The sequence below is a fragment of the Formica exsecta genome, unplaced genomic scaffold (assembly GCF_003651465.1).
Source record: "Formica exsecta isolate Colony F162 unplaced genomic scaffold, ASM365146v1 scaffold192, whole genome shotgun sequence".
Lineage (NCBI taxonomy): Eukaryota > Metazoa > Arthropoda > Insecta > Hymenoptera > Formicidae > Formica > Formica exsecta.
In genome coordinates, this window is record NW_021849218.1 from 47,313 (window position 1) to 61,948 (window position 14,636).

The following is a 14,636-nucleotide window of genomic DNA, read 5'->3' on the forward strand; positions in this document are numbered from 1 at the left end:
TATTATATTTAATAACTACTATTAATAATATTTTTACATTTACTATTATTTTTCGTTTTCATATATCAATAATATCATTTTTGTAGAATAATATTAATTAATTAATTTACCAAGCACAAATATGCGCGCGCGTGTGTAAACACTGAATGTGAAAACAGAAAGATAATGGTAAATTAAGAAAAAAGAAAAGGACATCAATGAAAAAAATATTCTACTAAAATTAAATCAATCTAGAACAATGTAAATCTGTCAAATTGACATACTTATTAAAACAATATAGAAAGTTTGTACAAACATGTAAAAGAAATCTTTTTTTCAAGTTGTTTTTGACGTCTAAAAATTTCAATGAAATGTTCGCGAAAAAGCGCAGTCAACACGCAATTCCCATTGCATGCAACTACATACAATTGCCCATCTTTGTACCGGAGGTTGTCACGATTTAAAAGCACTATCTGAAAATAAGCATTTGCCTGCAGTTGCATGCGATGTAGGCTGCATGTTAGTTTCATTCGAATCATTTTCCACTGATATTTTTGAAAACGCAAAAGAACTCATAACATAAAAAGGTTTTTCCTGTCTTCATATTTGTTAAATGTTTCAAAAAAGAAAATGATTTTAGAAATATAATATCTTGCATTTTTCATCACATACTTTGTATAAGAAAAAAGTCGTTAATTAAATTGTGATTCATATTATTATCTGAAACTATTGCCTTCAGTGACAAATTTATATAAATGCTGTTAATTGTTCTTAAAAGTATGCAAAATAAAATTGAAGAGTCTTAGAAATTTTTTAATAGAATAAAAATTTTTGTATAAAATTTAAATTTTCTTATAAACAGATACTTGAGCTTTAAAGATATGGTAATGTTGAATTCTTGATTCTGGAAAGAATACTCTTTTATTAATCAATCAACTTATCATTTTGCTAATAAAGTTTAACGTTTAGTATTTTTTTTTTAAGGAAAGCATTATTTTATATGAAGACTCTCAATTGATATTGGTGTATCATAAATGCGAGGCCGTTCTTTTTCGATCGATATAGATATCCTAATATATCGTGTCATACTTTCGTCTTTTACGGACGGACGTAAATCACGATTTACTAGCAGCAGGTGCACTTTCGACAGAACTACGGAGGGTAGTTTTTCCACCTATCTCCTTTCCCCAACCATCCTGCTGAGCTATCGATAAATCTATAGACTGCAAGCGAATATACACTTTGATTGCACATCATTCAATACGTATTTTAGAAGCGTAATTCTTATCTATCAAACTTTACATTGCACACTCGCGCATATTTAAAAATACTATTCACAAGATTTTGTAATTTCTAAATAAGTATTAAAAATCTAGAGCATTTACTTAGCAAAAAATAAATGCACACACGCACGCTTGTGTGTGTATATTTTTAACTATTATCGACACATTTTTATCTTTATATTAAATTTTAACTCGTATAATTTTAGTCTAATAAGTTAAACTTTAATTTTTTAATTATTTATTTCTTAAAAAGAAAAGTCTTATTATAAATTCTTTTTTTTTTACTATTAGCTGTTGCTGGAACGATTTAATCTTTATATAAATCGCACTATAATCGCGTACAATCTATGATAAAGGCGGCTTCTGATACACTAAAGATAAAGTCGCTTAAAAAACTGTTTGATGATATATCTTTGTGATAAACGATCGATATTAATTCACGCCACGCGTTAGTAATACTCGCGCGTTTATCATGCACCGCGCGCATCATCAGATCAACATCCGCGAGAGAATATATAGCACAATATACCGTACACACACAATATCTACGAAAAATCCGAAGAGAAAACAGTAGATCCGCATGGGCAGTGTGTAACTGGTCAAAAAGTTGACGCGATTCGTGACCCTCGTGCGAAATTGCCGTTCAAGGGTGGCTCGAATTCCTCAGACGATTATTAATATTTGTGCTTGCCCGCAGGGGGAAAGGTAGACACGTAGAAGCGAGAAACTAATGTGGTAGAAAAGACGACGCGGAGACGCGTTTCGCACCCCAAACTGAGTAGAACCCGGGAATTGTCGGTGGACGGGTGGCGTTTGAAATAGCTGCGCGGGGATAAACGGACGTACATCGACCATATCTAGGTCAAGTAGCTGTCCATAAATCGGTAGCTAAATGAGACGTTGAAAATCGACCTAATGCATGGCGCACCGCGAGGATGTTTTTACGGATGAAGAACAACGACTCTTCATCGAGTTGTAGCGGTGACAATGTGTTTTACAGGGGTGTGTGTGTGTGTGTGTGTGTGTATGTGTGCTTATTATGTATGCTATGTTTCCTCTTTCATCTACTTTTACACAAGTAACAATATTTTTAACTTATATATATATATATATATATATATATATATATATATTTCATTTGGCAGATATTATGTTTACATAATAAAAAATGTGTATTTTTAATCAAAAAAAGAACTTTATTTAAACTATAATCTTTTTTTATAAATAATATATTATATTGTAATGTGTATAATGTATGTGTGTGTTTCATCAAATCTAGGTGCCATAAAATTTAATAACATAGCACTTGTAGCGCCTGTTAAAAATTTAATACAACATGCGAAGTTGGCGCAACTTTGTCGGGAGATTAATAAAAAGCTTATGAGAAACAATATTAGCGTAGTTCATATATCAAAGAAAACTAGTGGCTTTATTTCATTTCTAACGTTTATGAACCACGTCGAGTTTATTAAAAGTATAATATTTCCGACATCATACTTTACTGCTTCCAGCGACCGGCATTTACTAAGTTACGCGCGCTTTGCAATCGGGGAGGTATGATAAAAACGGGTTTCTCTCCATCATCCTTTCTTATCATCTTTTCTTGCACAGAAAAATACGCGGGTATTCTTACGCGACAATAGTCGTTTCTTCCTGAGTTTTATCTCACTCTTATCATAATACCGAAGTGCATAGTATTACGATGACAGCGTGGTTTTCGCTAATGGCATATATATACACGGAGGAATCGATGGTGTCAGTGTCAAATCCAGCGCTTAATAGAATGATATTGATGCAAAATCAATATAATCCAAAATGAATAAATCCAAATTGAATATCCTCATATTGATATTCACATTGTAAATATATAACAATAAAGAAATAATAAATAAAGTTATACACACACAATTAACTTATTATAATTATATTAGTTATATTAGAATCAATATAATTATAAGTTTATATTGGAACTAATATAACTATTATAATTATATTATAATTATATTATTAAATATATTAAAATATATATTAATAAATATATCGTATTTTTTGAAGTATATGTATTCATTCACATACAGACGTTTTAATCTATATTTGATTATCCGATGCGATCCTTCAAAGTTTCGATTGACTCAGTTTCGATACTTGCGCGCTGGAAAATAATTTCCACAAACTTTTTCAATCAGAGAAATCAATATTAAAATCGCTGACTTTGCAAACTATTGGTTTTATCTGAATTCATTAAGTTAATAGGTAGGAAGCTATTACTTTACGAATATTTCGAAATGTTTTTCTCTCTAATCTGTATTTATAAATATATATTAAATTGTCTGAAAAATTTTCAATATCAATTTCTGCATTTTATTAGAAATTGTGTCATCGTGTGCAACATGCAATTTTTGTCTTTTATTAGAAATGACGCCCATTATGCATATTACGGTTATATACTAAAAAACTATGCCAGACAACGTTTTAAGAAATGTTCGTGCGTACAATGAGAATTCTTTGATAATGGGAGAAAATTAGTGACTTACATTGTACACGCAGCGAAACTCGCTTGCTCACGGATGGTGGAACACCATTTGAAGCTATGCATAAATAAGCGCCCATGTGAAGGCGGCTTATCTTTACGATATGCAACACTTCACCATCCACAACATTCACTGAAACATAAAATGTTCACATATATTAGCATATAAACTGCAAAAGCCTTGGAAAGATGTATTTATTATACTATTTCAACACTTCTATCAGTTTTTATTATAAGATAAAATATTTGCAACTAAATTGTTATAAAGGAGAAAGAGAATACTGGTCATAAGAGCTCTATTACGAGATCTACAATTAGCAATCAGTTAACAATTAAATTTTGAATAAAACGATACTTTTTAATTAAAACGTGTTTCGCGTTGTAAATAGCAGATTGTTGAAAAACCCTCGTATTATATTCTGCGCAAAGTAATTATTGTAGAATGTATAATACAATTTGATAAATACACACGACTCGTCGCAGTTGTAATTCTTCTCACGAATTAATAAGCGCATAGCGTGCCATGATAATATCAGCATTATTTCGAAACTCGCGGATATCGATAATGCTGACAAAGAAGGCAGCATGCACGCTGAAAGCGCGATGCGCATATGCGTTAAACTTTTATTGCATGTCGTGTGACAAAGAGCACTTTGCGCCTTCCCGGAGAGCTATTTGCATCTACGCTGCATTCATTTCTGGCATGTTGGTTGATATGACTGGCACAGATCGCATAAAGTAGAGATAGATAGGAAGCAAATTAAACTCTACAAAGACGCGAAGAGTAAAGGCAAGCTACACCGGTACTTTGTCACAACAGTTGCTTAGACATTATAGACATGTACGCGCTGATAATCACATTATTGGCATTGATTCTGCGCGCAAAACCATAATTATAATAATATAAAGACAAAAAAGAAATGTAAATATATATATATTATTTGATAATAAATACACTGTATATGAAAAATGTCTAAAAAATCACGTCTTTTTTCTGCTACGCGATAATATGCAATCAATAAAAAGATTGCACTTATAAATACTTATTAAAGTATATAATGTTTATTATAATATTGTGTGCAGATAAATTATATTATACTTCAAAGTTTCAGAAGATTACTCTGAAAGCATTACTACGGTTATCCTCATATAATTCATGACATAAACGATAATATCATACGCAAGCAAAACGCACATTATAGCTCAATGTGTCTTTATCCTGATTGCTAGAATAATTACACAGATAAAGTGTATTGACAACCGCTGTTATTGTTAAGCAGATATTGTCATATTAATATAGAAACTGCTATATTTGGAAGAATGATCTATGCTATCTCGCTGTCGCCACTCAATATTGCACGTGCTATATATATTCTCTACCTAGATATAGAAGTCACCTGTAATTCAACAAATGTCTCGCATATTTTATTTATATCGACCAAACTATTTTTTAGCAAGCAATATATACCTATACATATATAAAAAATCCCATTAATACAATCTATATTATATACTATGCTATTTTTTATACTTAATAAATAATTCCTATAATATATTATAATTAACTGAAAATTTAGATTGATTTAATTTTAATAGAATTGAGAGAGATAGAAGTTAGATTTTTCTCACTATTCAGTTTAAATTGATACTCAAAATTTCAAGAAAATACAAAAATAAACGACATATATCGCAATGAAAAACTTATTTAAAGTTTTCTTGCAATAAGGTTAAAAGCATCGTAAACGGCGAGAAACTTTTTACGTTTATTTGACCTATATATATAGAAGCAATAAGATATCATAAAGGCATAATATGCTACAAGTTAACGCCCTTGAACGCATTATGCGTTTTAATGTCTAAGAATATTTTACGCGTTTTCTCTCCCCTCCTCACTCTTTGTGGATTTCATTATAATTTAATTACGTTACTTTATATGTGTAACACAAAAAGATACGACAAAAATCAATAATGCTTTTTAAATTGGTAGATGTAATAATATCTGTAAATTTAGATACACACATACAAAATAAATACGCGCATATATTATTGCGAGCAGTTATCACATTTGCATACTGTTTTTATGCGTTCCCTGCGTAACAATTACAAGATATTAGCGTCAGGTAAAATGAAAATGGCAAGCCATTAAATTCTGCTGGCCGCGCAGCTGAAGATTTCGCTGTTGAAAGAGAACGGAACACATATACATGTGATGCAGCGATGAAAGCGGTGAAAGGAATAAAGTTGTTACCCGGCCAGTAGTAGAACGCGAGAGGGTGCTGAATCCATGGTAGCCAACCCCGTGCTACAAGCTGCGCGGCAAACCTATCTATTGTTCCATAAACAATGCAGAGTGCCGGGAGATTCTGCCAGCGGGTCGCACTTTCAGGGGGTTTTAATCAAGTAGTCCCGCAGGTCCTGTGTCGGAACTACCCGCTTACCGGTTTAGCGGAAACCTTTAAAACTTTCGGCTTAATGGGAAACCGCAATATGGCCCGGCCGGACGGAATTTCACGGCGGACGAACGGTGGAGGCGAACAAAGGAGAACGTGGACAATTATTATTTTCGGACACGCCCAAATTTTATCGTTTTCCGTGCGATCGAAGTGGCTCGATTTAACTGCGCAGGGATCCGTTTATTTCACGGTAGAACGGCGATCGATGCCAGTTAAGATTAGAACACAGTATTATCATATCGCGTGAGCTCACGCGTTGTCATGTCACATTACAGTATAAATAGCACCATTAATAAAGTTATCGTCGACTCTTACAGGATTTTCATCTCGTTTTTTCTATGCTTCATATTTATTTTGTTAATTATTAACGACATTTTTTTTCAACTTTTTTTAGGATTGAATGTTATATAAAATATTACATTAATGCTTTTTTTCCTCAATCAATCATATCCCGCCTTGTATATAACATACTATGCAGTTACAAAAAAACGCTTGTGTTATATATAAAAACAATAAAAGTATTTCAAAATGTTGAAGCGATATTATATGTATACATAGCGTCTGTAAATGATGCAAAATATTTTAGAGCTCCGTTTTAAACTGTGAATGCACAGAGAATGGTGGCGTGCGCACGTGGAAGAATTCCCGAAATAAATTAACGTCCGTTCGAGTCGATGCCGCGCGCGCGAGCGCGCGCGACGTACTTTGCGTAACGTTCCCCGGCGGCGTATTCTCAGCAGCGTAAAAATAAGCGAACAGCTTACTCGAAGACGAAGTGGTAGGTTGGCCACCTATTTGGGAATTAGTACGTGATGTATTCCGACCCATAAGCGAAGGATGGGTCGTAGATATTTCATCCCGTTCCCCTTTCTCGTAGCCTTAAGTGCCCTTTTTCGCGTTATAACCGGGAGATAACCCGGGTACATTCATTCCCAAGCGAAATCCTCGGCCAACGATTATTGCCGCTAATGCATCCGCGAATGTTAGACCAGACGTACGTAAGTGATTTCCACGTATTTATTGCACTGTCGGAAATGTTTTAACAAGCGTGTTAACGACAACGATCATGTCAAACAATATAATTATATAAAATGTTAAAAGCAAATATAATTTTAGTCAATAATTTTTAAATCTATGCCTTTTATGTTCTGTAACAAAATTTTGAAATATGTAAAAGAATGTGTCAAACACATTTTTTATTATATATGATTTGTTTATTCTCACGTGGAAAATGAAAAATTATTTCACTTGATTCAATGTAAAACAAACGTACAGGCATTTTTGGATAAATTCACATATTAGCATCTTTGTTTGTAAACGGACATACGTGATATAAATAGTGTATGTACGCACATATAAAAGATATAAATATTTTTTAATAAATACTTATAAATATTTTATATTCAAAAAGAATGTTTACAGAGATATTGCAGAAAGAGATTGAATTAAAACTTGTATAAAAGACAATCGTGATGGAAAAATGAAGCCGCTCGTTTCTGTGTTCGAATTCAGGGAATAACAACGATCGATTGTCATGAACGATTGACGTCACCAGATTTGAAGGACAAATTACGTTTGCAGTGCAACATCGCGTAAAGCGAATGAAAGAGACGGGGCTATTATATCCCAGTTTCCAGCGAGAAATTTCTCAGATAATATTGACTCCGTGCTGAACGCGCTGACTTTACCAGCGGTTTGGAAGGCACAAAGGAACCTCAAACGGTAACGAGAAAACGTAACGTGCTTTCTCACCGCAAGCATTGGCGTAGCCATTGGAACGTTCGATACCGGTTGGAGTCTGATTGTATGTGTGTATGTGTGTGTGTTGGTTCTGGCATAGAACTGAGCGAGCATTGGATATGTGTGTGTATGCGCGCAAAATGAGTGTGAGAGTATAGCCGATTTTGCGCCGTGCTTTATACCCGATGCACATCGCCTTCTATTCTCCTGTACGTTCGTCTCCCGGCACACCGGCGGGAAACTCAGCTCGTTGTCAGTTTCGATTTTCCAGTCGCGTCGCGTTATGTCGGCCTTGCGTCGACAAGCCGTGGTCGCATTAACAGAGAAGCCTTGCCAGGATACTCGTGAGAGTATCGGTGACGGAAATACTCGAGACATCTCTTTCTCTCTTTCTCTCTATCTATCTATCTATATATCTCTCTTCATCTTCACTTTTTCGTGGGCACAAAACAGGTGGGCGAAAGGAGGCGTATGCGCGCAATCTATAACTTTACATATATACATTTAACGGTCGGTGAACAACAGTATATATATGTATATATATACATATATATATATGCGTAAGAACTCGTGTATACACGTATATAATCACAGTTGCGCCGCTACATTGATCCACGATAATCGTGTGGGTGTTTATAGTGAGGTGAGGATAGATGAGGTGGATGATAGTTGCGCGATGTACACAGGTATACACATGTATGCGTGCGAACGAGTTTAGAGTCGTTCGTACATCGAGAGGATACATCACCGGCTGATGGGAATAGAGTGTACGGACAGGTAGCGACCAGTGGTGACCAAGGCAAACTCGTATATCTATGAAAAGGTGAGAGAAACCAATCGCATTTTCCGAGCACGAAGCGGCGTCGACACTCGTCGACGTATACGCGTTTCCATAACTATAGAAGACAGAGAGGTTTCGCTTCCCCCGTCCTTCTTCTAGTGCAGGTAAACCTCCTCATCCTCCATGATATCGGAGTTGTTGCGGATGCGAATACATCTTACACTACCGGTCGCCCGCGCCAATTCAGCCCCAGAATCTACCGGGACGTCGCTGGATTGCGACATTATCGCTCTTATGAACGATCATATTAAGGACACGAGAGTAGCGCGACAATTCGTTTCCGCCGTCCTCATGGTTTATTTGCCCTTCGTGCCTCCCCGCCGCCGGCGTTCTAATTTCCCGCCCGCGCCTTCCTTTATCTTCCCCCCTCATATCCCCCCGCCGTCGTTCTTCCGCACGATCAGTTCCGGCCTGTCCGCCGGAGGTAAATCTCCCTCGTACCTGCAGGTGCCTCGCACCACAACCAACACCAACACCGGCGCACCATCCCCAACGACGGCACCTCGATGCGCCAAGATAGTTTTGCTAAATTCGATTTGCTTTCTCATCTCTCTCGGCCATTCTTTTTCGGTTTCCTCGCTCCGAGGCGAGGTGGGGGAGCGAGAGCGAATGAGCTGGGTATACCCTCGATTCGAGAAGAAGCAAGAGAGACCGACAACCATCTATACTTTTTCCGAGGGTTAGAGGGTGTCTGGAGGCTATCAGGCGGGGAGTAATGGCGTTAGACCATCCCTCGTGCCCCAGAGGCCAACACATCAGTTAGTAACGCGGTCGTACGGCTCGAACGCGCACCATATTCACCACCGCGATATTTCGTCCAATTACGCCGATAATCTGACGCTTCTCTCGAATGACGGATCGTTGGTTCGCCAGAAGGCGCCTACCTACGTCGATTGATATCGATTACGCGTCAATGTACGGCAATTTTACAAATTCATAATTGCAGATACGGAAAGAATCCATTTTTAAAAGTATTAAAGATATCAAAAATTTCTGAAATAAATATTTCTGCAAAATATTTTTTGTAAAAAGTTGTGTTTTTAATGTCGTGAAAATATCTCCTTAATGTTTAGCTTTGTAGCAATAATACTAGTGTATGGCCCTTTATTCCCTGATAATAATCATTTTAAAATCCACTTTAGGTTCTATTATATATATACGAATAAGAAGTCTCCCCTCCTTTCCACAAATTTAATATCTCAACGAGAAGCATTTAAGTACTTGCGCGAAATCTTTAAAGGTTAATAAAAATGTCAGTTCAAAAAGTTTTTAAGTAGCTTAAAATATAATAAATGATTCGTGTTCTGATGGTTGCAAAATGAATCTTCTAAATAGAAAATATTATAGAAAAATACAAAGTAGATGTTATTGGAAACGAGGCAGTTTATGTAAATAGATGATATATGTAATGGCTTGCCATAAATAAAATATTCATAGCTTCTAGATGTTAAGCCTCTCAACACTCATGTGTTATACGCGCTGCGCGCGAACATAAAAGTTTATTACTTTTTTAAGATAGCAATGTTATAAAACATCAACTTATATAATTTTAGCTATTATTTTACAAATTTTTTATAACTAAATATTTTTAAACTAATAAATGTGTCTATTACACACATACATTTATTATTCTAATTTAAAATCACTACATAAGGCTTACAAGCTTTTTCTTCCCTACAGTATCGGGTTTTTCTATTACATTCGTGTTCAACGACTATCTTCCATTTACGATAAAATTGGATAACTTTGTACCTTCGAATGCATCGCGAAATAATGGTCAAACGACAGCGGAAAGAGATGCAATTTTTGCGATGTGATGCTTAATAAATGATACCGAAACACACGTGCTTTTACCAGAAGTGATGATAGAAACCATTGCTATATTCGTGAAATAAATTTGCTTTCAATCAAACTAATCAAAGATGCTTCTTTAGGAAATTATAAAACGCACTTTCATTGATAATACTTTATTGATAATATTTTCATTGATAATACTGCGAAATAATATTGCATTTATCTCATTATGCATTATTTCTTATATTATGATGAAGAAAAGGCGCTAATAGACATAAATAAAATCGTACTTTATACTTTCTTCTTCTTTATTATCTAGCTACCGTATTAATTTCTTTTTTTTTAACATTGATTTTAACGGACTTCAGTGCAGATGTATAATAATACGTCCAATAATATAAAATTTCCATGTCCCAGCGTCAATTTCAGTACATATAACAATTGTGCGATATTGGCATAAAATAATCCATTTATAAAAGGAAAATTGTGTATGTGTGTGTATGTAAAGTTATACACAATAAAAAATAATATAAGGTACAATAACACAATTAATAGCAATTTTGTTATTTCTTCTCTGTCTACTCTGTAAGAATTGTATAGAATAATTGTTTTAATTATAATTAATTTTAATAGCAATGCAAAATAAAATGGCATAAATAAACATAAATACAAAGTAAATTATATGAATTTATCGGTAAAAGCATACACACACACGCACATACACATGCTAATTTAGTCTTAATGTATTATATAAAAAGTTTCCCTAAAATCGAATGTATTTTGTCGAATCTCACAATAAATCACGCATCACTTTGGCGGTAGATAATCAGTCGATCAAGTTAGTCACGCTATTTTTCCATATCAGAACGCGACATCCATATTTATCAGTAACGGTTTATACGGTCAGCTTAGTATGGGATAGTGGTTTACGATCTGACGATCCTCTCCGAACGCCGGCGTGACCTATGCCTGGAGGGCAATGAAAATTTAAATTAGCGTAGAAATTAAATCCGGCCTTTATTGAGAGGAAACCCTTCGGAATCTGCAGACAGTTTGACGTCTCGCTTTTCTGTATCCCGGCCAACGGACAGAATTGTATTTTTTATAATTAGTAACCAAGAGGATAATTAGCATCGAACGAGACGGGCTTAAGGAAGTACACATGTTTTTATATCATATGGTTATTTTCACGATATTGGAACGACAAGAATATATCACACCTGCGCTATTATCGATTCATTATTTATGTCGGAGTCACGTAATTATCCGCTTTTCACACAGCAAAAACTAACATAATTAATCAATAAGTTCTTTGCTTATATTTCATGCTTAAATTAAAATATATCACACGTATTTTGTAGAATTTCTTAATTAATTATAATATATAAATGTTCTCCTGTCGTTATAATGAAAATAAATATATCTGAGTTGCTAAAAAACTGAGATAAAAAGATACGAGTATAAATATCTCGAGAAACTCTCAATATGAAATAAGAGAATTTTATATATTCGTGCAGAAATCGAAGAAACTTTATCACACATAGCATACCTATATCTCTATATGTATTGATCTTAGCACCTAGTTGCAAACTGCAACTGCACTCTTGGATATATTACAGTACAGTTTGGCGATATGCAGTGGTTATACCGCGCACCTGAATAATTGCGTTCTGGCTGTGGTTTACTCGACCAAATTTTGATGTCGGACCCAGAGAGGAATAATTCAATCGTTAAATCACAGCGCTAGTGAATAGATGATACCGGCTTAGATTTTATAGTTGTATGTGTTTTCTCGCATATAAAAATGTATTTGTTCTATAAATAAAAAATATGTAATTTTCCATAATATTGCTAATAATGTGAATAACTTTATTTCTTGATAAAAAAATAACCATACAATAGCAATCTTAATAAAACTGCTCGAAAATTATTAAAATTGCATGTTATTTGAGATATTTTAGTCAGAATATCGGGATACGCGACTAATAATGTCGCGGGATCAGAAGTATTTATAAACTTATTAAGTTTAGTATAACTTTGTAATGTGATATTTTGTAATCGTGTCGTCATTAAAATATCACTTCATAAACCGGTCATAAAAAATATAACACGACTAATATGCAAATGTGATGTATATTTGAGGATATCAATTTAGCATCGAATAATCCAGTATTATCCGCTATTTGATCGCGATATCAACCGGCGCATTTCTCGACAGTGTAATGAAAGCAATGACTACTTTATATCCGGTCTTAATTTCCGAAAATCATTGTTTCTATCCGTTCGATTATTCATATAAATCATAGTAAATTATGATTGGGACTCACCACTTTCGCCATTATAATTTATGTTCTTGCCATCTTCCCGCCGCCACATAACGTAAGGCTCCGGATATCCGGTCGCTTTACACGTCAACGTCACGTTGGAAGCTTCGCGGACCACCATGTCAGTGCTGGTCTCTTTAGTAATAATCGATGGTGGTACTGCGACATAAATGGTAAAAAAATTTTACTTTTAAGGTGGTTATATTTATGCGGATTTGATGTGAATTCTTTAGACACTAATAATCACTGATTTATATTCAACATATATATATAATTTTTTATATGATTTTAGTAAGTACAAGTAACTTTGAATGCAAATGAAAAGTATACATATATCGGAGAAGATTTTGCGCGAATTATTACTCACCTACAACTTGTACGTAACCCTGACGACTTTTCATTGGATCCGTATTCACCTGGCACATGTACCATCCACGATCGACTTCTTGTACGTCCTTTATATGAAGATACCACGAGCGGTGATCATTGTATGTTAGCGAAATTCGTGGATTCTGAGTAATTACATTCTGATGAATCGACAATATAGTTTGCGTGTCAACGCGCACCCAGGCCACCTAAAACAAACGTCAGAATACATTTTTCTTAATATCAAATTATTGCTCAGTATATATGTATTTCTTATTTCTATTCTATTCTATTTATAGTGATAAGATATAGAATTAATCGCAGTATATAAATGCTAAATAACGAAATAATTAGATAAACATTTATTAATTTACAAATTAAAAACTGTGAGCTTATCATTTTTAATTAAAAAATATATATGTATATTGTACGTTTTTCAAAAATAATGTATCCCACACAGCAATTCAACCAAAAAATATCTTTTATAGAATCTTGAGAGAGGCCAGTATGACATACAATATAAATATATCCTTCTTATCTGCGACAATTTTGGGACAGTCTGGTGATTTTATATTTTTTTTATTGAACTATCTTTTTTCTTTTTATTTAACCCAATAATCGAGCAAGGTTGTATTTTCCAACCTTTACAAGGATCTCGAAGAACTCTAACGGAGACTTAGAACTACTTACTCTTCTTCCTACCACTGGCTCTCACACACTTCCGTTGAGTTTCCGATATAGGCAAGAGGTTTCTTGAGCATGCAAAACATGTCTGAAGTCTCGCAAATTCTACAGTATAATTTCCACCGCGAGTGCAGCTCGAGTATGTTTCGTGTTTCCAGTACTACGAGAATATCGCTCGTAGAAAAGATCAGCTCACTCTCTCGCGAATATTTTAGCTCTCACTTATATACAATATATATATATTTATATATACGCAACTACGATGGGTAATATGCAAAGATATTTTTTTATATTAATTTTATATAAGTATAAATATATTTATACAGTTTAATATTTTTTTTATTAACGCACTAAAATTAAATTTTTAAATCCAATGCTTAAAAAATACTATATAATATAATCTCTCTAAATAAAGAGTATATTGAGCTATATTATAAGCTTAAAATTTTTCACCTTTGATACACAGAAATATTTAACGCGCTTTTCCATAATATATAAGTTTTTCGATTAAATAAAAATGAATGAGTATCAGAATTAAAATGCCGTCAACAGAAAATTTTTGAATGCGAAATATGCTTTCTCCTTGGAATGCACGGTGAATGCCGAAAGCACGAAAACTAGTCGAACGACGAGGATATAAAT

General features: G+C 34.3%; 1 protein-coding gene across 4 annotated transcripts in view; it reads right to left on the reverse strand.

Annotated features, from left to right (window-relative positions):
• LOC115233970 (neurotrimin-like) overlaps nt 1-14,636 on the reverse strand; it is a 169,109-nt gene that overhangs the window by 2,319 nt on the left and 152,154 nt on the right. For all 4 annotated transcript variants that reach the window (XM_029804637.1, XM_029804639.1, XM_029804638.1 and 1 more), the window contains 3 exons: nt 13,312-13,519; nt 12,948-13,103; nt 3,797-3,925 (listed from right to left, as the gene is read on the reverse strand). In XM_029804637.1, coding sequence (XP_029660497.1) covers nt 3,797-3,925; nt 12,948-13,103; nt 13,312-13,519 — 493 coding nt within the window. The remainder of the gene's footprint in view (nt 1-3,796; nt 3,926-12,947; nt 13,104-13,311; nt 13,520-14,636) is intronic.